Genomic DNA, 25789 nt, shown 5'->3' with positions numbered 1-25789 from the left:
GCTTTTCAGCTCCTTCCCACCTCCCTCCTCAGCTGTCTGAGTGCCCACCTGGGGAGGAAGTCAGAAATAACCATCTGGCTGGAAATATTTCTGTCGATGCCTGAGCCAGCACTGGGATGCAACAGGAGGGGATGGTCCCAACCTCCTGCCCCTCCTGGGGGATCTGGAAACCTGCTCCTCAGATGAACCATGGTCCTCCCTGCCTGTTCCTGGGCAAGAAGTTATCTTTAAAGGCCCCTTTTTTCAGGATTTTTCCTTCCTGGCTGTCCAAGGCAGCTCTGCTGAGGACATTAGAGGGACCTGCCATGTCCTTGCTCTCTTAGCCTGCAGTGAAGGATGTCCTGTGCTGGAAACTTTTCCCATCCACCTCCACCACCTCCTGCTCTACACATTCACATTGTCTCCTTCAGCTCCCAGCCAGGGTATCTCTTTATTTTAAATTGTGTGCATTTAGTAATTTCTAACCATTATAGCCTTTTAAGCATTTTAACCATCATTACAAGTAAAAGCCGAGTAACGTGAGACTCTTGGGACTCAGCAGGCTTGAGAATCATGGAAAAAGAACCTCCAAACATATTGGGTCTTCCAGTCTCATGAAATATTAGGCTTCCCAGCAATTTTAGGAGCCTGGTGTGCTTTTGGCTTAGAACAAGTTGATCTTACGAGCTACAGGATTTGTTCTCACAGGAGGCAGCACCTGCCTCGTGGCTTTTGCTGCTGGATTGTTTACTCATTCCTACACAAAGCCCAGACCCTTAAATGCCCTAAAATGCCTGTGTTTCATGTTTTAACTCCTCACAAAGCCAGCTCTGGCTACAACTGTCGCCAGCTGCTTCTTGTAGGGATCCAGTAATTAGCAATTAGGCATTTTTATTCCCCAGTAGCAGCAAAGTTCTAATTAACCCAGATCATGAGTGAAAGTTTCAAAGGTGCCTTTTAAGTCTGTTTTGCCTAAACTTCGACAAACTCCCTGCTGTCCTGGCTGTCTGCCAGTGCCATGGACTGGGAATCATCATCTCCAGCATCGATCCACACTCAGGCTTTGGGGACCAGGAGTGTAAGCTGCCCTGCATGTGGACATGCAGGGATAAGGTCAGCCAGCCTGAAGATGCTTTCCACCCTCTCCAGGATTTCTCTGGCCATTTGAGCACCATCTCAGATGTTTTCCATGTCTACATCCTTCCTGCATGTGCTCTGAGTGGCTTGGCAGTATCAGGCTGTGGGATTATGCTGCTCTGAGGAGAAGAAAACACAGCCAGCCTTATTCAAGGAGCAGCCACAACATAAGAAAGGCTAATTATAAAATTCCACAGGACAGCAAGGCTGTTCTCTTGCGTGCCAGGGGAAAAAAAGCTCTTTTTGTGCTTCGTGATGGTCCTGCTGCCTAATCAGGCAGGGACACTCAGAGACATCAGTGATGCTCACAGGAGAGGGGCTTATGGGGGGTTCAGGGCCATCCCCACATCCACTCAGCATCTGCCACGTGCCACAGGCAGCACCTACCACAGCTTCCTATGGCAGCAGGTGGCATTTCCAGCAGATCTGTTTCCTGGCAGCAGCTCGGTCATGAGTGGAAGCTGGGGAAAACAAGTGGCTCACAAATCTGCAGGAAACGCGGAGCTTCCAAAAAAATATAATAATAAAAACAGATTTTCCTTTTGGATTAGCTGGGAAACTACGGAGAGGAGAGATAAACTTGTTTGTATGTCCTATGAAATGGCCAGGAAGTGTTTTGGGGGGGTAAAGAAGAACCTGGTACCATACAAAAAAGCCATAAGCTGAAACAAAAGGCATTTTCTTGCTGTCAGGAGGGAAGGATGGGACTGAGCTCATCCTCAGGACACCAGTTGCTCTTGTGAGCCATTAGTCGGCTTATAATGAATGACAGGATTCCCCTGCTGATTGCTGAGCTAAATCACCGAGTACTTAGGAGTTTCCTGCTGCCGCTCGAGCTTTGGGGAGCAGCAGCAAGAAGGATGTTGCACCTGCAATGGGATGAGCCACCCCTCCTTCCTCCGTTCCTCCTGCTGCTCCGGGGCACGAGCAGCAGATGGGATCCTGGGATGTGGGGTCCCAGGAGAGGAGCTCTCACTCCCAAACCAACCTCTGTCCAGCAGCCTTAGGAGAAGGGAAAGGTGTAAATGCAGTACAAGAGCATTTTGGTTTCCTGTCCTGACATGTAGCTCTGCTTCAGTACAACTGGAACTGTCCTCCTAACACACCTCTGTGCTAAGTTTAAGGCATTTTCTGGCGGTTTATAAGTCCTGAAGGAAGGGCAGGACTGAGGAAAGGGCAGTGGCAGCCCCAGCACTGCACTCAGCTGCAGCAAGCTGGAGCTGAGGGAGAGGTACCCATCCCCTCCCCAGACAAAATCACCTTTGTTCCTCCCCGTAATCTGCTTCCTGCCCAACGTGCTGCAGAAACCACCTCAGCCAGGTGAGAAAGAGCAGTCCAAGGACGCAGCGCTGACAGGAGGCTCTCCAGAGGGCAGCCGACCCACTCCATGGGCTCCGGCCGGCATCCAGAGCTGCGGAGGAGCAGGCACGGATCACAGCGGGGAAGAGGGGATGGGAAACGGGCAGCTGGGTCCTCTCCATCACCCACGCTGGTCACAGCAAAGGCACTCGCTGTGGGCATGAGCTTTAGGGTATGTCTGTAACTCCCTGCCTTTGCTGTGTGTCATTATCTCCGTGGGGTGAAACCTTACCCTGCACCGGACTCCTGGCAGTGGGATCCACCGGGACAGCAGCCAGATTTATGTATGTGTGTGTGTATTTATATATATGTGTATATATTTATGTACATACACCAGGTGTCCATCGGGACCAGCACTTGCTGGCTCCTCTGCCAGCCCTGGGGAATCCAGGCATCCGCGCTTCTGCTGCAGCATCGCTGGTGTGAGACGGGTGTGCTGCAGCCTCAGCGCTCTTAAACACACTCCAGAGAGCCCAAACCACGCCCGAGTGTGCGGCTGGGAAGGGGTGACCTGTAGGGGGACACGCAGGCTGACAGGACAGACGAGGTGGACATCGCTGGGGACATTCCTGCTGGGGCAGGAGGAACCTGTGTGGAGATGCCGTGTCCGAGCCTGACACTCCACGAACAGCTTGGGTTGCAAGGGACCTTTAGACGTTTATTTGGTTCCAGGAAAGCTCCGGAGCGATGGATCCGCTTGTCGGCTGCCAGGCGGCCGAGCGTGCACTAGGTGGCAACCACTTTCAGGGAGAGGCGCTTGCGGCAGCCGAGAGGGGTGTTTGGTTTGGGCAGGGAGAGCAAAGCTCCGCTGGGAACACCCAGGGACCCGCCGGCGAGGTGGGCACAGCAGGCAGAAGGCAAAGCAGGACTTGTCCTGTCCATAATTAATACTAATAGCGAGAGGAGGGTGGCCAGAGCAGAGGAGACAGGCACTCAACCCAGAGGACTGGGCTCCAGAGTTTCGTGGCTGGATTTAGCAAAGGCAGGGATGGAGAGGGACTTTTGACCAAGGTCTGTATAAGAGGAGAAGGGGTAGGGGTTTAAAGTGAGGGAGGGCAAATTTCAGTGACACCAGGAAGGAATATTTTATGGTGAGGGTGGAGAGGTCCTGGCACAGGTTGCCCAGAGAAGTTGTGGCTGCCCCATCCCTGGAAGTGTCCGAGGCCAGGTTGGACAGGGCTTGGAGCAACCTGGTCTAGTGGAAGGTGTCCCTGCCCATGGCAGGGGCTGGAACAAGATGACCTTTAAGTTCCCTTCCAACTGATGCCTCAGAGCTTTTTTGGTTTTTAATTTTTGTAGATTTTAGAAATAGTTATGTAGTGAATGTGGATTTTATTGTAGCTGTATTATATCCCTTTCCCTGTAGCATAATGTTTACACACACCCAACTCTGTTACCCCATTCCATATCAATCCCTCTAAATTCCATTAGTGTGTTTAGTCTTCCTTTCAAGGTAGAATTGTAGAAAAACATCCCAAGGCCTGGACCAGAAGATGTCACACACACCCAGCAAGAGTGGGATGTCCACACCAGACCCACCCCTTCTTTGTCTAATCAGTCCCCAGCAAGAACCAGCAGCAGCTGCTGCAGAGGAAAATGAAACGAAATTTCACATATTATCCTCTGCCTGCAGAGGAATTTCTTCCTAATTCCTGTCACTTTGTGTTTGTCTGCTCAGGGAAATTAATCTGAAATCGAGTGGGCTGTGAATTCAAAGTGCTGCAGCAATCCCAGCAGAGCTTGGACAGGCAGTTTCCTAAGTGGCCAGGCTATTCCCCAGAGCACCAGGCTAAGCCTGGCAATTTAACAGAGCCTCAAGCATCAGGTTTTATAGACATTAGTGTAGGACCTTGAGTCAAAACCGCCTGAGATGGAGCAGCCATGGAGAAATTAATTCAACAGCCTTCCAGCCCCGCTACAGGAAAAGAAAAGGGGGGAAGAAAAATATTTGAGTGATTACCCCAGTGTGTGTGGATGGATCAGACAGGAGCTGATCCCATGTTAGAGGACTCCCTGCTTTGCATACTAATTTGTGGAGCATGCAGAGAAGGGTGTGGGAAAGAAGAACGTGGGAAATAAGGGATAAAGCTGAAAAAAAATCCGTAAGGGACTGTGTTAAAATCTGTGGATCATTAAGGTAAAAAGAATATAAAATATAATATCCAATATTTTAGCAGGCAGTCAGGACTTTGAGGTCTACATCCCTGTAAAAAATAGAGTCCTTAGGGAGAGCAGGACACAGAGTTTCACTTTCAGGCTCAGAGAGCATCTTCACAGGTGTTCTTCAGACAGAACAGTTGGAGGAATTTGTGCAGTGGGTTCTGACAGACCCCAGACTCCTGTTGTACGTGGTGCCTGAGTTCTGCTAAACCCTTTCGGGTTATTGGACCATCGTGGCACACAGGACAAGTGAGGGAAGGGTGTGGGAAAAGGGTGGCTGAGGGATACTTGTGCTGCTGAGAGGAGGCACCTCAGCCATCCGTCGTGTCTGGCAGAGCCTTCCAGGGACCCTGATGCAAGATCAGGTCACAAATCCTTGCTCCAAAATAAAAATTAAAATAAATCCAATGCAATTCTATGCTATTCCCACAGCTCAGCCACAGCCACCTGTCCACCCATGCAGCCACATGGATCACGCAGCCTGCTCCCAGCACAGCTTTATAAAGCATTCCTATCTATTTTTCAGGAAAAAAAAAAAAAAAAACCTTTGCATTGCTCTCCAGTTACTAATTACAGCCGTAGGAGACAGGAATCCTAAGCACCTGAGTTGTAAATGTGAATCTTATTGCTTGAGCAGACACATTATGAGCAGGCTATCAATCACTTTTGGCAATTATTAGTTCTTTGTGAGTATTTTGAACTCAAGTATGTGACAGTCTCATCCATCCTGGAACAGAAAAATCCATGGGCATTTACATACAAGGCTGAGCTGGGGGGGGGGATGCAGCTTCAGAGGATTTTCACCAAAGCTGTTGCAATTATATGCTTGGTGCCATACATTTTGGGCAGAAAACCAACCTTATATAAGCTCTGTGAAGATAATTCTCATGTGTTCAGCCCTGGAAGAAGAGTTTTAGAATATCTCTCCATTTCTACAGCATAAAGTGGCTTTGTATGTTATTTTTGCTGTAACTATTCAGTCCAAGAATAATGCCCTTTATTTTACAAGCCTTTGGGGCAGGTGTGTCATGTTATGGGTGAATCAGTGTTGCTGGGTGTAAAGTCCAGGGAGGTTTAAAGTCATTTGATAAGGACTGGTGAATGCTTCCTGGTTTTGAAAGAATTATGATGATCTTAAGGGTTTTTTTCTGACCTAAATGATTCTATGGTTCTGTGATCATTGCTGCCAGTGTCTCAGTGGGATTTTGACTTCTGTGTCCATCAAGGGAAAAATCCAGGTGGGGTCTGACCTACCTCTAACAGAGTATGAAGGAGTGATCCAGCTCTCTGCAAGGTGTTCCAGGATTAAAGGAATCCCTAAATAAACACCTATTTTGGAAGGGGGGTGCTGGAGGTGCAGCAGCTGGGAGGAAGCAGCGCTCTATTCTTGGGGAGATCTGCACACACAGGGTTATCTTTAACCACCCTCATCACTGCTCATACAAGGAACAGGCTTCTCCAGGGCTTTGCTTTGGATTTACATGGATGTAAATGAAATCCTCAGGGCTGTACTGAGCAGCTGGTTGATCCAGGCTGGATCTGGCTCTGGTGGTCACATCCACATCCCCACGGGACGAGGCAGCGTGGGGAAAGCAGCCCCCACAGCATCCAGTTAAACTGCATTAGAGGATGCACCCCATCACACACTGTCACACGCGTGGTCACCCTCACACGGTGTCACACTCACACCTTGTTGCACTCTCAGGGTACCACGCTCACACAGAGTATCTCACACACCCAGTGTTACACATGCTCATGTGGACAGTATCACACTCACACCCAGCGTCACACTCCTGCATGGTTACTGTCAGATACACTCACACACACAAACCATCACACATCACACACCCCACTGTGCCACACACGTTATCTCACACACACATTATCACACACACGTTATCACACACACACATCATCACACACTATCACACACGTTATCTCACACACACATTATCACACACACGTTATCACACACCATCAAATTCACACCTTATCACCCATACTATTTCATATGCACACATTATCACATACGCACTATCACACACTATCACACACTCACTATCACACTTTCACACACACACACTATCACACATTATCACACACTATCACACACACACTATTTCACTCACACTCATCACACACATCACACACTATTTCACTCACACAGTATCACACACACTCTCACTATCACACACACATCATCACACACTATTTCACTCACACTCCCACTATCACACACACATTATCACACACTCACACTATCACACACGCTATTTCACACACACACTCAGTATCACACAATTTCACACAATTTCACACAATTTCTCCCTCTCACGACTCCACCCCCCCACTGTCACTCACACACCTACACCAATCACGTTCCCCTTTCTCACTCGCGGCCCCGCCCCCTCACTGGCCCCGCCCCCTCACTGGCCCCGCCCCCTCACACGCCCCCGGGCGGCCGCGCGGGCGCACGCGCGTAGCCGGCGGGAGCGCGCACCGGGAGCGGCGGCGGGGCCCGAGCGGGTGAGGGGACCGGGGGGACCGGCCCGAGCGGGTGAGGGGACGGAGGTGGCTGAGCAGGGCAGCGGGCTGGGCTGGGCTGGGCTGGGCTGGGCTGGGCAGCGCAGCGCGGGACGGGCACCCCCTTCCCTGCGCCGCTCCACCCGGGCCGTCCGTGAGGGGCCTCCCCGGGCCGTTGCGGCCGCCCCGAGCCCGGCCCGTCCTGCCCGGGCCGCTCGGAGCGGGGCACGGCCGGCAGCGGGGCCTTCCCCGCGGCCCCTCCACCGCTGCCGGGGCGGGAGGTGCCGCCCGGCCCCCGGTGGCCCAGGACAGGCCCGGGACAGCGGGGAGGGCGGGTCGGAGCCGGGGGGCGGTTGCGGTGGGGTGTGCGGGTGCTGCCGGGGTCCCCGGGGCCGGGGGAGCTCCACGATGGATGGGCGGGCGGCCCCTGCCACCAACCCCCCCAGGCAGGACCTGGCTCGGCCCTTCCCGGAGCTCCCGGTGCGAGCCGAAGCCCTTGGGGAGTTGGAGGAGCTCTCCGGGTCGTGCCACGTTCGCACCCCGCCAGTCAGCGGTCTGCCCGCAGATAAATAACGCGCCTCGGTGCCCGGCAGGACCCTGGAGCGGGCGGGTCGGACGCAGGGTTTGTTTGGTGTGATCCCGTGTCCAGGTGTACCTTCCCTCCTCTCGCTGCCTCAGCTTTCCTTTTCACCCCTGCCCGGAGCCAGCCCTCTGCTTAGCTGACAGGCAGACGCTTTGTTTCCGTCTCAGTTGCTGTCTCTGTTTTCCCCTCTCTGAGAGGAACTCTCTTGGAGCTTGTTTTGAATGGAAGCAGTCCAGGTTTGGAGCAGCCGGGTTTGTTTCTTCTTTCGGTTGTCAGCCCAGCCACCTTGTGCCTGAGGATCAGCTGAGGCTGGGAGAGGGCAGGACCGATCAATCTGTGCTGGGAGTTATTGCTGTGGTCCCCTCCCTGCTGCCGTGCTCTGTTCTCACTCTTTGGTTGCTGCCGATCGGAGCCGGGAGCTCGTGTGTGGAAAGGTTTGTTTAGGTGTGAGTTACCTGGCGAGAGCTTCCAGGCCTGTTGCATCCAGGCCTGTTGCATCACTGTGTTCACAATTTGGGTTGTGCTGCACCCAGAAGTGCGGCTCAGCTGGTGTGAGGGGCTGGTGGGGCTCTGGCTGGTGGTTTGGGGTCAGAGGGGCACAGGGCACATGTAAAGCTGCTCTGGTCGTGCACCCTGCACAGGGTTACGTCTTATTGCAGTCCCGTGGCCTCCCTGTGCTTTATGTGCTCCTCTAATCCCTGTGTAATCTCTTCCCATGGGATCTTTGTTGCCCTCCCAGTCCTGTCTCTCAAAGTGGTGTTAACAAATCCCTGCTGGCCACCCTCTTTTCTGAGCAACCTGCTGAAAAGTCTGAATTCTACCAATCCGGTGATTTTTATTTTTAATTCAGCCCAGCTCTTGGGCTCCCGAGGCTTCTTTTCATTTCCAGGTACAAGATCACATTTCATTTAAACTTTTATCAGCGCTGGCAATTTCAGTTCAGAAACTTAAAAAGGGACTTGGCATTTTTAGAAATCATTCTCAGACCCGTGAATTTTAAGATCCTGCATTTAAAGTGAAAGAAAATTCTGCTTTCTGGAAGTAGAACAGAATTAAACATGGCTTTCAAAGGCTTTAATTCCCTTTCCCCTGCTTTCTCAGCACCATTTGCTGGAGTTGGAGGAGCAGGGAGTGAAGCTGTTGGGAAACACAGCTGAAATGCACCCAGTTCTTTTCCTGTCCAAGTCTCCGATTAAAGCCATGTGGGCAAATGTTTCAGCCAAACAAATCCAAACTCAAGCTCTGAGCCCATGTTACAAATTACCTCTGAAGTGAAGGGCAGCTGGCCAGAATATTTAAGTTTGCACAGGGTTTAGTTTTCACTTGGGGCAAGTTGGGCCATAGGATTTCTGACTGGAGCCAGGACTGTTTGCTGAATAAACAGAGCTTTTAGGGTTGGTGTGAATTTCAGCTTTTCAAGGCATTTTTAAAAGTCAAGGTGAACTGTTCTAGTTCATGGAATTTTAGCAAAGATGTAAGGTGAGGTGTGTAACACATCCCAAACCAAGTCCTGCTCTGCCTCAAACCCTTTCTGCCACGGCGTAATGCACAGGGCAGCCCAAGGGGGTGGTCTGAAAGCTGTATGAGCAGCTCCAGTATTGAATTTCTCAACTTTTAATATTTGTGTGCTCCTGAATTCTCAGGGAGGACTCAGGAACTGCAACTTCAGGCCTTTTCTTACCCTTGTTTGCCTTAACTTGGGGACTCGTGTAATTTTGGTTTACTGAGGCTCTCCCACATTCCTCGCTTCCCAATCCGTGCAAACAGCTGCTGGCTCAAGCAGCGTTCAGCGAGAACTTGCAGGAGGCTGAAATACGCCCCTCGCTCCTCCTCTGGACCAGCAGTCCCAGCGCAGGAAATATTTTTCCGTCCTGATGGGGAAGTGGATGTTGGAGCACGCGACGCTCACGTGCAGCCGGTCCGGGTACCCCTGCATGTGGTCCAGGATTCAAAGCATCGCTGCCATCCCAGGGGTGAGCAACAGGCTGTTGGCACCCAGCTGTTATCCCTGTGGCACAGGGAGGAAGTGTGTTTGTGTTTTTTTTTTCTGGGATGTCTCCTTGTTTCCATTTCCTGCTACTGTGTTTCAGAAGTGAAAGGAAAACGATTCAACTCCCTCTTCATGGCCTCCCTCTGTTCTGCCTGTGGCTGCAGAGTGTGCTGATGAATACTGGGCAGCAACTTTTGGGGGAAGAAAAGGTGTTGGTTCTGTATTTGGGGTTCAGGTGGGTGGGACAGAAAATCCTGCAGCCTGGCTTTGCCTCACTCGAGTCCAAGCTGAGCACAGACGTGCTGGTGGTCCCTGAGGTGGAGAAGTTTTGGTGTGAAACCTGCCATAAAAAGAAGTGTCAGAGGCAAGTGTTGGATTTGATACCTTAAGCCTTAATTTGCTGGTTTGAGCAGCAAAATAGCTGTCCTTGGTGTGCTGGGGGAGAATGGCTTACAAGGAAAAGATTGGTAGCAGAGACCAGGGTTGGGTCTTGGTGATCTGGAGCGCTTTGTCACCAGCACCAGTTGAGCTGGGGGTGTGGTGTAAAAATCTCTGAGCAGCTCATGAACTAATTTACACCGAATTCCTGGAGAAAGTGTTGCTTTCCTCTTATAAATGCAGACGTGTGGGTGTGTCTGTTCTGCGCTCGCTCTTCTTCTGTGTCTTTTTTGAGCCAGCGAGCCACACGGGCATGATGGATGGGACGCTCCACGGAGCGTGGGATCTTCCCCCATCCGGCAGGGATGTCATTCTCTGTGCAGATGGCATCCTCCAGTGGAAGCCACCCACTGCTGCTCTGCCTCTTGGGAGACCTGAACTTTTCCATTTGATGGGAAGGAAGCTCACAGCTCCCTGCTGACTGCTGGGAGTTAAGCGAGCAATCAGTGACGTGAGACCTGAGGAGGGAGAAGGCGACTTTATTTTAAAACAAAATGAATTTCACTCATTCACAGCCATACCCACCTACACACGAGCACCAGCGTGGGGATCTACAATGTCGGTCCAGCATTGGGACAGATGTGTGTCCAGATGGTCTGGACAGGGTTCCTTGGAATGACACAATGGACAAGGAATGCCAAATATCAGACCTCTGGTGTCTTTTAGGCAGCTTGGTGACCATGTGATGGCTTTGGGTCTGCTTTTTTACATCCCTTGGGGGCTAAAAGTGGTGATCTCTTGTTGTTGAAATTTATTCACTGGCCTTTGTGTCTTTCTCTGAATGTCTTAGGGCTCCTACTATGCTCTCTCTTTTTTCCCAAATCATCTCTTAAGGGCTTAAATCTCTGGCTTGAGTCCTTGATGGAGATTATTCCTTGTTTTCCAACCTGAGAAGCTGCAGCTCTGATCTTGAGGAGCTACTAAATCACTGCCCTCAGCACAGACTGCCCTCAGCACCCTGTTTTCCTCCTGGTGTTCCTGTACTTCTTCCCATCCATTTTTGGAATGACACTCAGCTAGAAGTGTATGTGCTGTGATTTGCAAACTGTGCATGAAGGATTGTCTTCTGGCTTTGTGTGCACGTACAGTGCTACACAGAAAGAGTCATGGGACTGATCCTGGATCAAAGCTGAGTTGTCAGAAGCCTGAATGGAGCTGATGGTGTAGCCCTGGAGGATCTTCTCAGATCAGTGAGAAGAGCGTGGGAACCACTTGTGTAACCGAGTCATTCCTGTGCTCAAGTGTTTGGGGAGCATCTGGCAGCTCACGACAGGGTGGTTGGAGCACAACGCTGCCAGGAGCGGTGCTGAGCATGTGGAAGAGGGTGGAATGGCCTCTTGCCTTGGCACATTCCTGGCTAGTGAGTGTCTGTCTGAACTCAGGGTTTACAGGTCTCCCTTACACAATCAGCAGTGGCTCGGGGTGGTTTGGTACAGAGCTCTGATGACTCAGGTGGTGTTTGGTGCCACAAAATAAGCAACAAAAGTTGCCAGCACTAGCAGGGAGTGGGTGGTGGTGCCTCACTCACCCTCAGCCAGAGGGTTTTGGGGCCAGTCTGCTGCTCTGTATTCTCCTAAACTCGTCCTCTGTGAAAGTCAGAGCTTGTTTCCCTCTCAAATGACTCGTGTGGTTTGGATGAAGGATGGGGGGATTTGGGGCATCATTCTCAGCTCTGTGTGCTCTCTTTGTTTCTCGCTGCAGGTCCTCAGGAGAAAATGGTGTAAGGCCGGCCAGCCAGCGCAGCTGCCACTTCCAGTCGTGCCCAGAGCTCAGGGAGGAACATGGCAGCAGCTCAGGGAGCGGGAAGCAGTTCAGCCGGGCCATCCGGACTCCCCAGTCCTGCCCCGGGGCACGGCAGCAACTCCACGGCAGTGGCGGTGTGGGAATGGCAGGATGAATTTGGCAGGTGGAGGCCGTACCGAGGGAATGTCTGCAGCTACATTGAGCAGGTTATTCAGGCCTCTCAGCAGAAGGGCCGGCGTTCGGGGTCGGGGCTCGTCAGCAGCATCCCTTTGGGACGTGCGGATCCCGTCCTGGCTCCCTACGTCATCGACATTCCAAGCCTGACGCAGTTCCGGCAGGATACAGGTAAGGGTGCTTCCCTGCCCGTGCTGGGGTTTTGCTTGTGTGCTCAGGGGTAAGGGGGCCTCCTTCTGGGTGAGACAACCCTACAGAGCTGTGCTGTCTGCTGCCATGCCGGGCAGTGCTTTGAGGGGTGGCACAACTGCTGCTCTTCTGGTGCTGCCCAGAGTGGGAAAACCTGCGGAGCTGGGTGCAGGCAGCAGGATTCCCTTAAGGAGCATCATCACAGGACCCCCAGAGCTCACAGCTCGTGAGCTAGAGCCCTCAGAGCTGGAAACTCCCCCCACCCACAACCATTTGAGACCACTTGCGTAAAAAAGGCCTTTTTATGATTCCAACCGTCCTGCTTGAATCCCTTGTTCCCTCTGGAACTGGAGTGCCAGCTGCTTTACCTTGGCACGCTGCCCCACACAAGCTGCTTGTGAGAGCCTGCAGCCCCCACACAACACCGAAATGCTGCAGCAGAATATTCCCTGCACTTGTGCTGTGCGAGCCTGGCTTGCTTCCTCCCAGCGAGGAAGGGATGGGCTTAATAGCAGGATTGAGACCTGATTTCCATCCTCCTCTCTCCTTGGCTCGCTGGGGGTACAGCTCAGAATTTGCCAAGATGACTCCTGCCCTCTTTTGCTCCAGATGTGCTTGAGCAGCTGGAGCTTAGAAAAGGGGCAGGGATGGAATGCGTGCACTTCATCCCTGGAAAATGCAGGGAGATCCCAAATTACACACCCTGAATGAATGGCTGCTCTGGAAAATTCTCCATCCATCTTTCCCCTTTACCAGCACCTCTCCCATCACCCCAGGACGCAGTTGAGCATCCTCCCCCAGGCTTTAGGGAGGGACATGTGCTGGTTTCTTGCCAGTTGAAGCAATAAGTGAGCAATATTGTGAATCAACTGCACGATCAGCCAGTGCTGACAGGAAAGGGAAGTGGTTGGAGCAAATGTGAGCATCACAGCTGCATCCGTGGTTTTATTCTTAGTGACCTTAAGATTAGTTTTTGTAACGGTGTCCTGGGTGAGGTGGGGAGCTTTCTTAGCTGAATGCTTTGGCAGGTGTGCTCAGTGTGGCCTGTTTGAGCACCTGGAAGCCCAGCTGAGGCTGTGGCTTTGAGCAGTACACTATGAACCACCAGAGCTGGTACCAGCAGCTGTTTCTTTCCTGTTTTCTCCTGCCAAACTTGTGAAGGAACATTCCAGCCTTTTGCCCTCTCAGCCAGTGCTCCAACATGTGGGCAGCAATCCCAAACTCTTTGGTGAATGTGAGCAGACAACCTGTGGGAGGGTGAAAGATGCATCCCAGTGTAAATGGGACATTCTTTTCCATGAGTACATCTGTCTCTCCTTAGAGGTCTTGAATCTCTCTAGAGCCTTGTGAAAGATCTCAAAACACCCAGTGAATATTGTCCATTGCAGGCTGGTTCGGAGTTTGTCACGTCTAGGGGACAGTCCAGCACAATTTTGGAAATGATGTTGGCTGGCATGATCTCATCTTTCCTTGGACTAGGTCTGAGTTTGAATTGTTAATAACAAAAAGGCTGATCCTGCTCCACAGCTCTCCTGCAGTGTTTCCCACCGATCCAGAGGGATGCTGATCAAAGGGGCCAGGGCTGTGAGCCTCCCTCCACAAATACCTGTGTGCTCTGCAACGTGACTATCGGAAACACTCTCCTATCCCCTTTCCATGGCCCAGTTCTAGGCAAAGCTTTTCTCTCTGCAAGGCTCTGCCTTAAACGTGAACCTTTCCGAGCGAGCCGCCAGCTGAACTTTGTCATGGGCTGGAGAAAAGAATCTCTGCAGGAAACATCCCCATGAAAAATCTTTAAACAGTGCAAAAAATAGGTTGTTGTATTCTGCTCATTAGCTATTAGACAGATAAATAGGCTCTTCAAAGGAAGCCAGGGAGAATAACAGGAAGCCAGTGTTAACGGGAGCAGCATCCCCTCCAGCAGGGAATGACAGCTGTGCGGGGGGATCCTGTGGGCAGGATTAGCTGTGGGCTTCAGCTGCTGGTCGAGGCAGATTAGCTGGGAGTGAGTGCAAGGAAGCAACAGGGGTTGTCCTCTGACCACAGCTGTTTGCCCACCCTGGAGAGGAATGCCAGTTTCCCTGCCAGCCTGGGGGAAGGGGGATGTTTTCCAAGTGCATGGATTTGGTCTTATTGTTGACTCCTAAAAGCTGTCCCTGCTGCTGTTTGGGAGTGTTACAAACTCAAGCTGCTTGCAAACTCCTCGAGTCCTCTCTGTGCTGCTTTTTGCTTCTGAGCTGCCAATGGAGCAGTGGCAGCCTTGCTAATCTCTGAGATATGTCCCACTGGATTTCTGACATCTTGCTTTACCTGTGGCAGTCCCCTTTTTCTGGGAGCGGGTTCCCTGCAGTCATCTCTAAATGCAGTGCGTGTCTCACTGTCTCATTCCCAGCCAGTCTTATCCCCAGTCCTCCTGTTTAGGGTTCATCCCTGAAGTTGCCCAGCTTTTGAGGCCATTTGGTTTGTGTTTCTAAAACTTGGCAGGACTTGATGGATAGGAGCAGTCATTGCTAGAGTTTGCTTTTGGCTGTTTCATCTGCCTTCCCACTAAGACTGATTCTAGACTGGGAAGGTCACTCTGTAGTAGTTTCCATGATATCCCAGTACTATTGGGTAGAAGTAACAGCAGGGTGAGGCAAAGATCCTCAATATCCTCATTCCAGCATTCAGCCAGCCAGAGCCTGAACACAGGCAGCAGTTGAGTTTTGGCAGTGTGGAGTCCCACGTGGGCTGTCCTTGCTATTCCTTGGGATGTGCTCTTGCCTGGATTGCCTGCACCCCACAGAGCTACCAGTGATATCCCGGGGCAGTTCCCCTGAGGCTTTAGGTGCAAAGTGCCTGTTTTCACCTGGGGTCCTGGAACAAGGTGCCATAACTCTCATGACCTCTTTAGAGGCTTTATTTGTTTGGTTTTTTTCCTCTTGGTGCTGTTCTTTGAAATCTTCCTGTGTCATAATAACTCGTTGCTCCCCTGTTCACTCCCACCTTCCTACATCCCCAGACTTGCTTGCCCCGTGGCATTTTCACAGAGGTTGCAGAGCTTCTGTCCCGTTGGGTGGCTTCCTTCCCTCTCATTAGGCTGCTGCTTTTCTGAAGAAAGGGATGAAGTACCCAGGAGTGAAGTCATCCTGGAGAGCCAGACTTCCAGGGAGTTTGAGCTCCTGCTGTTGCTGTCAAGCAGCCTTGCAAGAGTAGAGTGTCTGCTTCCATTTCTCTCCCTTTGTCTGGACAGCTGTTCTCTTCAAGTTACTTCATTGTCTTCTCCTCTCTAATCTTGCTCTATCCCCCAGCAGTCAGGAGCCTAGAGAAGCTGGCCCTGTCTGTCCCTTTTCCAAAGTCCTTGTCCTTGCCCCTGTGGGACTTCAACCACTCTTCAAAGACCAAAATTGTCTGGACTTCTGTGTAGCAAAGTGGGTGTTCAGCCCCTTAAGTGCTCCTGCAAAGCACTTCCCGATGGTGTCACGTCTCTATAGTTACTCTGTTGTCAAGGCTGTGGGAGTTGGAGTTTTTTTAACCAGATCTGTGCCTCAGCCTGATTTTTTTTTTTTTAACTTTTTTTCCTTTTAACGTCAGGGAGGCATATGTGATCACTGTGCCTTTGTGCTCGGGTGTGTCTGCGTCTGCATCCTCTCTCCTTCCCTCCTTTCCCACCCTTCCTCCCAGCAGCTTTTGAACCTGTTGCCAGCCCACAGTCAGATTTGGCAGAGGGACAGGGATCTCGATGGTATTGCGTTTCTCTGAGCTCCACGACCAAACCCAGCCCTGTCGGGAGGAGAAGCTCTGTTAGTGCCCCTGCTGAGGGAGAGGTGAGGAAGACCACCCTCTTGTAGGCGCCACAGATCTGTGCAGAAACAAATCCTCCTTAATCCTCCCCTCTCAGAATGCCTGTGTTTATTCCCACTCTCCCCACACAGGGACGATGCGGGCTGTCCGCAGGCACGTCTTCCCGGGGGACTCCGCCGCGGGGCAGGGCATCGTCTGGGAATGGCAGAACGACGAAGGCGGGTGGTCCCCGTACGAGATGAACGTCTGCGTGTTCCTGGAGCAAGCCCGTGCCACCAACCACCAGCGAGTGGACCTGGGACCCTTGGGCTACAACTATGAGGTTGACCTTGCGGCTCAAGTCCAGACCAACAAGACCACGCGGTTCCACCGCAGCGTCCGGAGGCGCTTGGACGCCCCGTACCCGGTGACGACCTCCCCGGCACCCCTTCACATGGGGGTGGGTTGTTCTTGCCAGCAGTGCTGGCCCAACAGTGGAACTGGTCCCATCACCACACGCTACCGCCACTCCATGGTAAACTTTCCCAACTCTTCCGCTGCTCATCAGGTTCCCGGTAGGACAGCGTCAGTAAGTTCTTCCAGCGTCGGCTTCGTGCCCTATAACAAACCGACTTTGACTGGAGCGAGGTCAACACCAAGGCTCAATGCACAGAGCACCTTGGCTTTGCAGCAAGCTGGGGGCCCCAGCACAGGACTGCCTGCATCTAACGGAGTCAGGTACAGACCCTAATTCACCTCTCTGTGTCCAAGACATCTGCTGTGCTCAGGTCTGCCTTATCTAGGAGCCTCTCTGTCCCAGAGGACTTTATGCAAGGGTTTTCTCCCCAGGAAGACAGAGGTTTGTGCCTGTGTATCCAGTGCAGTGGATGAAAAGGCTTCTCCTCTGCTTTCCACTCCTTTTAGTCCTCACTTGAAATATAGTCCCTGCCTACCAGTTTTCCCTGAACCACTGGAGAAATCAGACAGGTTGAGGTTCTGAAGGTTGGAGAAAATTAATAGTGATTTGTGGTATTTTGGGTTAGGCTTAAAAACAACTTTGAGAGGGACCAAGTGAATTACAAGGGGACTTGTAAACACCTATTTAATTCAAAGTAGGCAGTAAACATAGAGTGGAACTCCTCTCTGTGTTCAAAGCTCTTCCCCTTTAAGGAGGAGACCATTTCCCTTCAAGGAGGAGACCACCACATTCATTGGGTGTGGCTGAGACCTCATGAATTCTCTGCCAAAATCAGGTGTCCAGGCCATTTGTCAGGCTAAATGCTGATGCAGAGCTGAAGTGCCACTGGATTTCACCATGGCTCTTCTCTGACAGGGCTGAAACTGGTGTGCATCTTGCAGCCCAGGATTTCAGCTCCCATCAGTGAGCAGCTGGAGCTGAAGGAAGGCTGTGTTTACACCCTACTGGTGTGGGAGGAAGGGCTCCACTTCTCTTCAGGCCTTTTGCCTGCTGCCAGCTCGGTGAAAAGCAGAGGCTTGTGGTCTGACAGCTCATTTCCTCTCCATGGCATGGGCTGCTGGGGCAAGCCATGGTCAGCTATCCCACTTCCAGGATCTTAACTCTTCTTGTGCACAGGCCCTCGCTGGCAGAGGTCTGTGAGATCTGTCTGTGGCAATGCTGGCACTGAGCACCTGACCAAGCAAGGGCTGGCTGACTGCTCACTCTGTGAATGGCTGGAAATGTGCAGAGCCTTACACCCACTTCCCTGGGAATAATCCAGCTGCTGAACCACTGGGTGAGCCCCTGAGAAACTACAGGGGAACTTGCCAGGGCTGACTTACCTGTCCAAACTACCTCAGGTAAGTAAAGAGATAAGAGATCTAGAGTGTTGGAAGCACATTCTGCTAATTACATGAGGCACAGGGGTTTGAGGTTTATTTTGATTCTCATTTGTGTTTTAAACAAGATGCTGAATCCTGAGATATTTTTCTTAGTGTCGTATCAGGACTTTCCCTCTCCAGGGTCATCGGGGTGAAATGACTTCTCACATCCTGTTCTTCTTTCTCGTGGTCTTTTTTTGGTGGTTTTTTTTGCACCTGGTGATTTTTCGTGGTGCTTTAAGCATTCACAGCACTGCTCTGCTCCAGTCACCTTCGAGGAGGGCTGAAAATCAGCACTGCCTGCAGGAGCTCCCAGTAAGGCTCTTGCTGTCTCCTGAAGAAGCTGCCAAATTCCCCCTCTCTCGGGAGACACTGGTCGGTGCTCCAGACTGCCTGGAGCCCCCATCCTTCCCCAGAGCCTCAGCAGGATTTGCAAAGTGACTCTCAGGGTGGGAAGATTAAAAAAGGAAGAGCCAAATGCTGCAGCAGTTGCCCCACAAGCCTGTCTGGAGCGGATCAGGGTCTGGGTATGTTTTATGCTACTGGTGGGGGGGACAGGCTGTCCTGGAAGGAGGGAGGATGGGACAGAGATGCCCAGAGAGGGGTGGCACGGGCTCCTCACCATGAACTGAGCCCACAGCCCAGGCAGTGCCAGCCAGGAGGAGAGGAATGGCCAGGAGGACACTTGGAGGTGCCCAGCAATGCCATGGCTGGTTGAGGTTGGGCTGTTTTCAACCTCTTTCAGCTCAGCTGTTGGTGGTGTGCAGGGGATGAGGTGGCTGGTGTCCTGGCATCTATCCCTGCCCAAGCCAACCTTTCTGGGGGATGCAAAGGGGATTGTATGGTTAAGTCTGTGCTGGGGACAGCAGGACATTGCCACCCAGGGCAGGTGGCAGCTCTTTGGTCACCTGGAAGGGAGTGAGTGAGTGCTGTTTAGACCTGTGTGACAGTCACCCTCTGTAAAACCCACATCCCCAGCTGAGCCCTGCTTCCCTGGCTGCCTGTCTGTGCCCTTGGGGTGTGCTCTCCCATCCTTTGGGGTTAGTTTTGCCAGGGACACTCTCTTTGTCCCTGCCAGACAGCCAAGTGCACGCAGGGGGGCAATCTCCATCTTCCAGTAGCGTGCTGTATGTGAAAGGGACTTGTTCATCCGCAGCTGACAGCTTGGGATGGCTTTTTCCTGTCACCTCTGCACTGGGGCTGAGTCGGAAATGCCGCTGGGTGGGTGTAATTGCTCCTGGCTGGAGTTACAGTATTGGGCTTGTGAAACCCATGTTCAGCAGAAAATCCTTTAATTTCTGTGAATTAGGGGAAACCTGAGTAGCAAAGTCTTAACAATGTGTTTCATTTAATTCCTAAGCCCAGAACATTCCTGGGTTATTGTATCCTCTGGGATCCTTGTCTTCCCCCCTCGGCTGTTCGTGGCATGGTGGTTTGTTCCCCTTCCCTCACAGTCACTGTTCTGCATCACCCAATAGTCCAGCCTTTGTGGCTGATTATCCTGCACTAATCATCCCATGAAGGGTTTCTGGCTGTGTCCAGTGTGCACCATTGCTCACTCCCCTTAACTGTGATGTGCAATTCCTGCGCTGACCCATGCTCAGAGGCCAACAGGGAGTGAGCAGTGGGCTACAGGGGATCCTCTGGTGTCTAATAAAGGTTGTGTTGTGTTCACCCCCACAGCCTTTGTCTCCAAGGCAGCGCTGACAGATTACTTGCTTTTACCAAACTGCTTATCTTCACAAATCTTTTGGGGATGACCCAGCTGCCTGTTGGAGCTGAACTTCAACCGGCAGAAGAGCTCAAAAGCTGACTGGGAGAGACTGACAGACAGTGCAGTTGTGTACACCCCGTTTCTTTAGGAAACACAGCTAAAAATGGCAACACTGAAATAAACCTCTGTCCTGCAGGGCCGAGAGAGAGGCGCAGTTTGTCCTGGCAAGCTGCCTGACTCCCTGTGTGGCTGTGATAGCTATTTCTAGCAGGCAGGCGGGCAGAGCCCCCAGAAGGGGCTGTTAGCACAGGCATGCCCAGGCTCCTGTGGCACTGAATGGTTATTAAACGTATTTGCTGCTTGATGGAGGGCGGGTGCTGCGTGAGAGCGGGCAGAGCTCCGGCACTGCAACGCACAGGTTTGATTTCCTCCTGCTCTCAAGGGGGTCAAAGAGGGAAAACCCAGAGAAGAGTGCCAAGGCTTAACTAGATGCTAATATCCTTGGCTCTGCTGCTAATGTGTTAAATACATGTGGGCAAGTTATTTTGCTGCTTAGTACGTTAGTTTCCTCCTGTGTATTAAACAGAGTTAATGAATCCCTCCTCTCTCACAGACTGCACATGACGTGTCCCATGGCAAAGGTTGTGTCCTGATCTCAGTGCTGTTAGCCAGATCTGGGAAGCAGGGGTTAGCTCCCCAGCATCCCAGCCACCTCCTGGCGTGATCCTTCCCACCCCACATGGGAAAGCATCCATCCCTGGGGCAAGAGCTACCCTGTTGCCTGCGCTGTGCTGGCTAATTACAGAGTAGGGCACTCCTGAAACACCCTGCTTGTAATATGAGCGAGTAAAGCTGAAGAAAGCGATCTTCCTGGGGTTATTAATTAGTGCTCCAGCCAGGCAAATCCCTGCTGTAGATCTGCTGGCCCCTCTGACCTTATCTAACTTTGGCTCCCAATTTAGGTTGTGCCTACAAACAAAGCAGGCAGCTCAGGGGGACAAGATTTTTTATAAAAGCATGGGGAGTGGGGGTCTTGAGGGCTAAGGAGGGATACTGACAGTGTTGGGGATCTGATGCTGTGCCCCTAAATCTCCCAAAAGGAGCAAACCACAGTTAGTGCTTTGTAGGACCAGGAGGGAGCAGAATCTGGGTAGGGCCTTTCCTTTTCTTTCTGCTCCTTCACATCTTCCAGCTTTGTCCGTAGGCATTCCCAAAAGCTCCTCAGATGGTGAGGAGGGGCTCTCCTGGTGCTGGTTCTGCTGGGCCTATTGTAACTTGTCCTGCAGCCCTGTTAGCCAGCGTGGTTCTCTGCTGCTGGGTACTATTCCTGAGTGGGAGCAAGGGAACCCCTCTGCTTGGTACCAAGAGCAAAACCACAGATCCCTGTGGCCACGTGAGTGCAGTGGACCAAAAGGTCCTTCTTTAGAAACACTCGGTCTGGGTTTTGGCCTCTTCTTGAGAAGAAAGGTAAGGGGAGAAACTGCCATTAGTGTTGGTGAGCCCTGGGAAGGGGATTGGACCTTTGGGTGTTGTGGTAGCACTTGATGTTAGTGTGAGGTAGGTCTGGATACAGCCCTGACCTGTGGGGAGAAGTGCTGGCTGTTGTTCATGAGGTGACAGAGATGCCAGGATAAGAGCTGTGCGGCCTGCTGTTTGTGTGCAGGGGGAGAAGAAGGAAGAAAGGGCTGTTACCAGGTGGAGAGGGCGAGTTCTTACAGGCTTCCCCACTTCTGCTCCATTAGGATAGGGTGTATGTGCGGCTTAGGTGATGTTCAGCTCAAACCTGGCCATCCAGTGTTTGAAGTGGCAGCAGCCCTGGATGCCAAGCTGTTGACAGACTTCCTTGCTGGCCTTGTGCTTTGCTGTCTCACTAGTGCTGCAGAATCTAGAAATTCTGGAGAAGCAAGTGGTTTTGTCATGCTGAAATATCAGTCTGCCCTGTCTGCCTCCCATAGCAGACTGCCTGGGAACTGGTGGTGGGAAATCATAACAGTATCTTCTTGCTGAATCTCCGAGGACAGTGTCTTGTTTTGCATCCCTTTATTCACAGCCTGGTGATCCCTGTTACACTCGGTAACCTCCAGCATACAGAGCAGCAGGAGAGCAGGAGCTGCAGCGAGCAGCAGGACAAAATTGGGCCAGGAAAGAGGAGACAATACTAGGAAGTGTTCAGAGAACTCAGGCGTTGACTTTCAGGTGTTGCAAGCCCAGCCTGAAGGCTTGGCTGGGAGTCAAAGGCACTGCCTGGCTACAAATCTCCCTGGGCAGCAGAGGCAGCAGGAGCAGGTGCCTCAGTGGACCCCTCTCATCTCTCCACACTGCAGTGCTTGCTCTTGCACTGATGCCCTCCAGATCTCCCTTACCCAAGACCCCCACCAGCCTGCCTGCATCAGGTTTTTTCTCCTAACTGAGCCTGTTTTCAATAAACCAGCAGGACCTCACCTGGCTCCAGCTCTCTCCCAGGAAGCCACCGCTGGTTCTGGCGATGCTGGAGTTGTTTGGACCTGAGCTGGTGGATAAAATACGTCTGCTTGTGCTGCTCTGGGAGACACAGCCCATGTTACACTACAACAGCAATATCCTTCCTTGTTACCTCTTCCCCTTCCTCCTCCAAAAACCCCCCACTTCAGACCCAGCGTAGGCTCCAAGTAGTGTTTCCGCACCTTTTTTGGCGTGACATCACTTCCTCCCACTCACTGCGGCTGCAGACCTGCCCAGGCAGCGTCGTGGTGCCTCAAAGCAGTTTGGATTTCCCTTGATTTCATCAACCTTTGGGCTTTCTGCAGTTGTAACAGAAATCAGGGAGCGTGGCAGCTGTGCCAGTGTGGTCCCACAGTGCTGAGCAGATGGGTCAGCACATCCTGCGGCACTGTTGGCTGGGGTGCTGCTGACTGGGGGGGTATATTTACTGAAAGAAGAAGAAGTATTTGGGATGGGGGAGAGAACTGGAATGAAAAACAGGAAAAGTTTTGGGTTGAAATACAGAAAGTTTACCGGGACAGAAAAGGGAAGGAAAATAATGATGATAAAAGACTTGAAATGTACAAAACAAGGGATGACAATGTAATTGCTCACACCCACTGACCAGCAGCAGTTTTCCCCCTGGTTTCTATACTGAGCATGACATCAAATGGTCTGGAATATCCCTTGTCCCAGCTGTGTCCCCTCCCCAGCTTCCTCACTGGTGAGGGGAGGAGCAGAAGAGGCCTTGACTTAGTGTGATCACTGCTAACAACTAAAACATCCCTGTGTTTTCAACATTATTCTCATCCTAAATCCAAACCACAGCACTGTACCAGCTAGCAGGGAGAAAATCAACTCAGTCTCAGCTGAAACTAGGACAAGTTCTAGTTCCTGGGTGGCTTGGGCTTAAGGCTTACAGTGCTGAAAGAAGAGTGAAAATTGTCTCTTCCATCATCTCAGAATGTGGTTACCAGTGATCCCCTTCCCAGGGCAGCTCTGGGTTTGCTTTCTCCAGCCTCAGGTGTAATGACCCTGTGCTCCACCCCTTTGGAAGCATCCCCTGCTGCTTTCCTGGCCCAGTGGGAGGTTCAGCTTTGTACTTTGCTGTATTTTTACCTCCCATGGGGAAGTGAAAGCACCTGCATGTCATGGTGTGACAATAAAGCACAAGTTCCTCGGTATCTGTCACATGCAGGGTCACAGGCTGGGGTAGAGAGGGTGCCCAGCTCTGTGTGGTTTTCTTGGCTGCTCAGTTGGAGGAAGAAATGAAGGAAGGTCCAATGTCTCTGTGAAGCAAAGGGATGAGGTGAAGAAGGAGGAGGGAAATATCTGAGAAAGAGCTGGGACAAAGAGGGTGAAGCGGTAAAGAAACAAGTCATAAAATCATCTGATTCAGCGCCCTTTGAAATCCCTTAGAGGATTTCCCCAAATTTGGTGGGTTTGAATTGTAGGCAGAGCAATCCGTTGCATCATCTGAAGACATTGCAAAATTGGAGGCAGCAAAAGGGAAAGCACAGCATTTGAAAGAGGCAGAAGGAAAATCTCTCTGGTCTGGAGAGATTTATAAGGGTCTGGAAGAGCTGGTTCACTCAGCCAGGTTGTCAGTGCCACATGAAGCCCTGGGTCCTGCCCAGGGTTTCTCAGGAAGCTCAGGAGACCTGCAGGAGCCCATTCCAAATTGTGACAGGTAGGAGAGGGGAGAGGTAGGAATGCCTCCCTCTCAGGAGGGTGGAAGGCAGTCACATGACACAAATCTTTTCAGCTCTGCTCATTGTCATGGAAATGTGGACAAAGATTTTAGCAAGGCTGAAAGGACCAACCTGGACCTCTGTGGTGCTATTTGTGGCACCGTGGCAGCTCTTGCATCCCAACTGGAGAGAAGAAGGTTCTCCCTTAATAGTGGATGAGACTTGGGCTTTTGACCACCTTGGTTTCTGAATTCCTAAGAAGCTGGCCAGGTTTGATTTAGTTTTGGGGAGTCCTTGGGGATAGTTGTCAGAATTCACCGTGTATTAACTGCAGCTGATGCACATGTGCCACCTGAGACAGAGCCCATGGGTGATTTCTCTGTGCCAGCATGTTGGATTTCATATGTTCCTGCTCTGCTCATGTGAATCCAGCTTGCTGTCTTCTCCAGTGACCCCTTCCTCAGTGTTCATGCTGCTGCTCCCCCTTTCCTTCCTAACTCCTTTCTCCAACTCACGGCATGACCCTGGCTGCCCGTCCATCCCATACTAGCTTGAGGTGCAGCTGCCAGCTTTGGGAAATACTGCTAAAACACGTAGGTGAAGAACCTGAAAGGGATACTTGGTGTCCAGATCCTCCTGAATTCCAAAGAAAAACGGGTGACAAACTCATGTGAGTCTCCTTCAGCCTTTCTTCTCTTTAGATTCCCATTGGATGCATAGTGCAGGTTGGCTGCCTGTAGGAAGCTCTGTGGTGGAATAGCAAGAGCAGGGATCAGAGGATCAGAGCAGGGTCCAGCAGGAGGAAGGGATGAGTCAGGCCCAGCCTCCAGCTAAGAGGAGATGGGGCTGGAGGCGGCAATATACAGCATAGATAGCTCTGAAGCCTATCTTAGAGGTAAATAAACTTAGGAGAGAGCTCTGGTAAGGACAGGCCTCCTTAAATACAGCTGCTGGGCCAGTGGGAGAAGGGTGCATGGCTGAGGGTCCCATCTGGGGCTCATCTGAGCAATTAAGCCCTGTTAATATATGCAGGGCTCTGGCATTCAGGAGGCAGTTTTACTGCTGGTTTCTTTATTAGTGGATTTTCTGTGCTGTTGAGCTTGTCCTTTTTTCTTTTCTCTCTCCAGTGCCCCAAACCTGCTCGTCAAGATGCCCAAACCCAGTAAGCTGAACCAGGCCCTGGCAGGTAAGAACCCTACTCTGCTTTACTTGCTCAGTCTTTAGGATTAGATGAATGAAAAGTTTGTCTTTTTTGGGGCACTTACTTTCCTTTGGTGCCTTTTAGGAAGAGTTAGAAACGTTGCTGGCATTTAAAGTTTGAGACTCAAAGACTTTTCAGAAAAGCAAAGAGGGCAAATTTGGGAGAGAATGGGATGGACAAACCTTTAATAACTCTTTTTCTCATTAGTGCTTGTCCTGAGGCTCTCAAAATGAGTGGGATTATTTGAGGCATGGCTATTCATCTTTGTACGTGTGCATGAGCAAGTAGCAAAGGAAAGGGCATGTGGAAAAAGCTGCTATTTGCTGCCTTTTTTTTTTTAAAGTCAAAGGGGAGGAGTGGTGTGAGATTGTGTTTGGTTTTTAATGTGTCTTTTTAAATGTGGTTTTATTAAAAAAGCTCAGGTGGTCTTTAGCTTAAAGGGGATTTTATTGCCTTGCCTCAGGGAAAGGGGAGACAGAAGTTGAATCAGACATTGTCTCCTGTAGCAGCAGAATACGGGTCTGCTTGTTATCCAAACTTGTGAGCACAATACTGAGGACTGTGTCTGGGAGGGATGAAAGTGCCAGTTTTCAATGCTCCTTTTCAGAGTAGATTTGCCTGTTAAAGTTGAAATGGCGTTGCCTTGAAAACGCCAACTCGTGCTTGCAGCTTTCAGTGGGAGCCTTGCTGTGCCAACAGCCACTGGCACCTTTGCTCTGCTGGGACTCAGCCAGTGCCAAACCATGGGGCCCTGGTGTGGTGGTGCTGGGGGGTTTGGGTGTTCTGCCAGAGCAGAGGTCTCCTCTGTGCTGACCCTGACTGTACTGCACACATATGGATATCATAA

The 25789-nt window shown here is 51.4% G+C and overlaps 1 protein-coding gene across 7 annotated transcripts in view; it reads left to right on the top strand.

Moving 5' to 3' along the window:
* The first annotated feature begins 7099 nt into the window (after positions 1–7099).
* DTX2 (deltex E3 ubiquitin ligase 2) overlaps positions 7100–25789 on the top strand; it is a 34562-nt gene continuing 15872 nt past the window's right edge. For 4 of the 7 annotated variants that reach the window (XM_027882121.1, XM_027882128.1, XM_027882127.1 and 1 more), the window contains exons 1-4: positions 7100–7161; positions 11870–12257; positions 16190–16775; positions 24869–24927. In XM_027882121.1, the coding sequence (XP_027737922.1) occupies positions 11951–12257; positions 16190–16775; positions 24869–24927 (952 nt within the window). In that variant the 5' untranslated portion in view covers positions 7100–7161; positions 11870–11950. The other 3 variants (XM_027882124.1, XM_027882125.1, XM_027882122.1) reach the window with 3 other exon arrangements.

This window comes from Empidonax traillii, unplaced genomic scaffold, assembly GCF_003031625.1.
Source record: "Empidonax traillii isolate 1590-97213 ecotype Southwest subspecies unplaced genomic scaffold, ASM303162v1 scaffold101:size1699134, whole genome shotgun sequence".
Taxonomy (NCBI): domain Eukaryota; kingdom Metazoa; phylum Chordata; class Aves; order Passeriformes; family Tyrannidae; genus Empidonax; species Empidonax traillii.
This window is presented reverse-complemented; position numbering and strand designations above follow the sequence as displayed.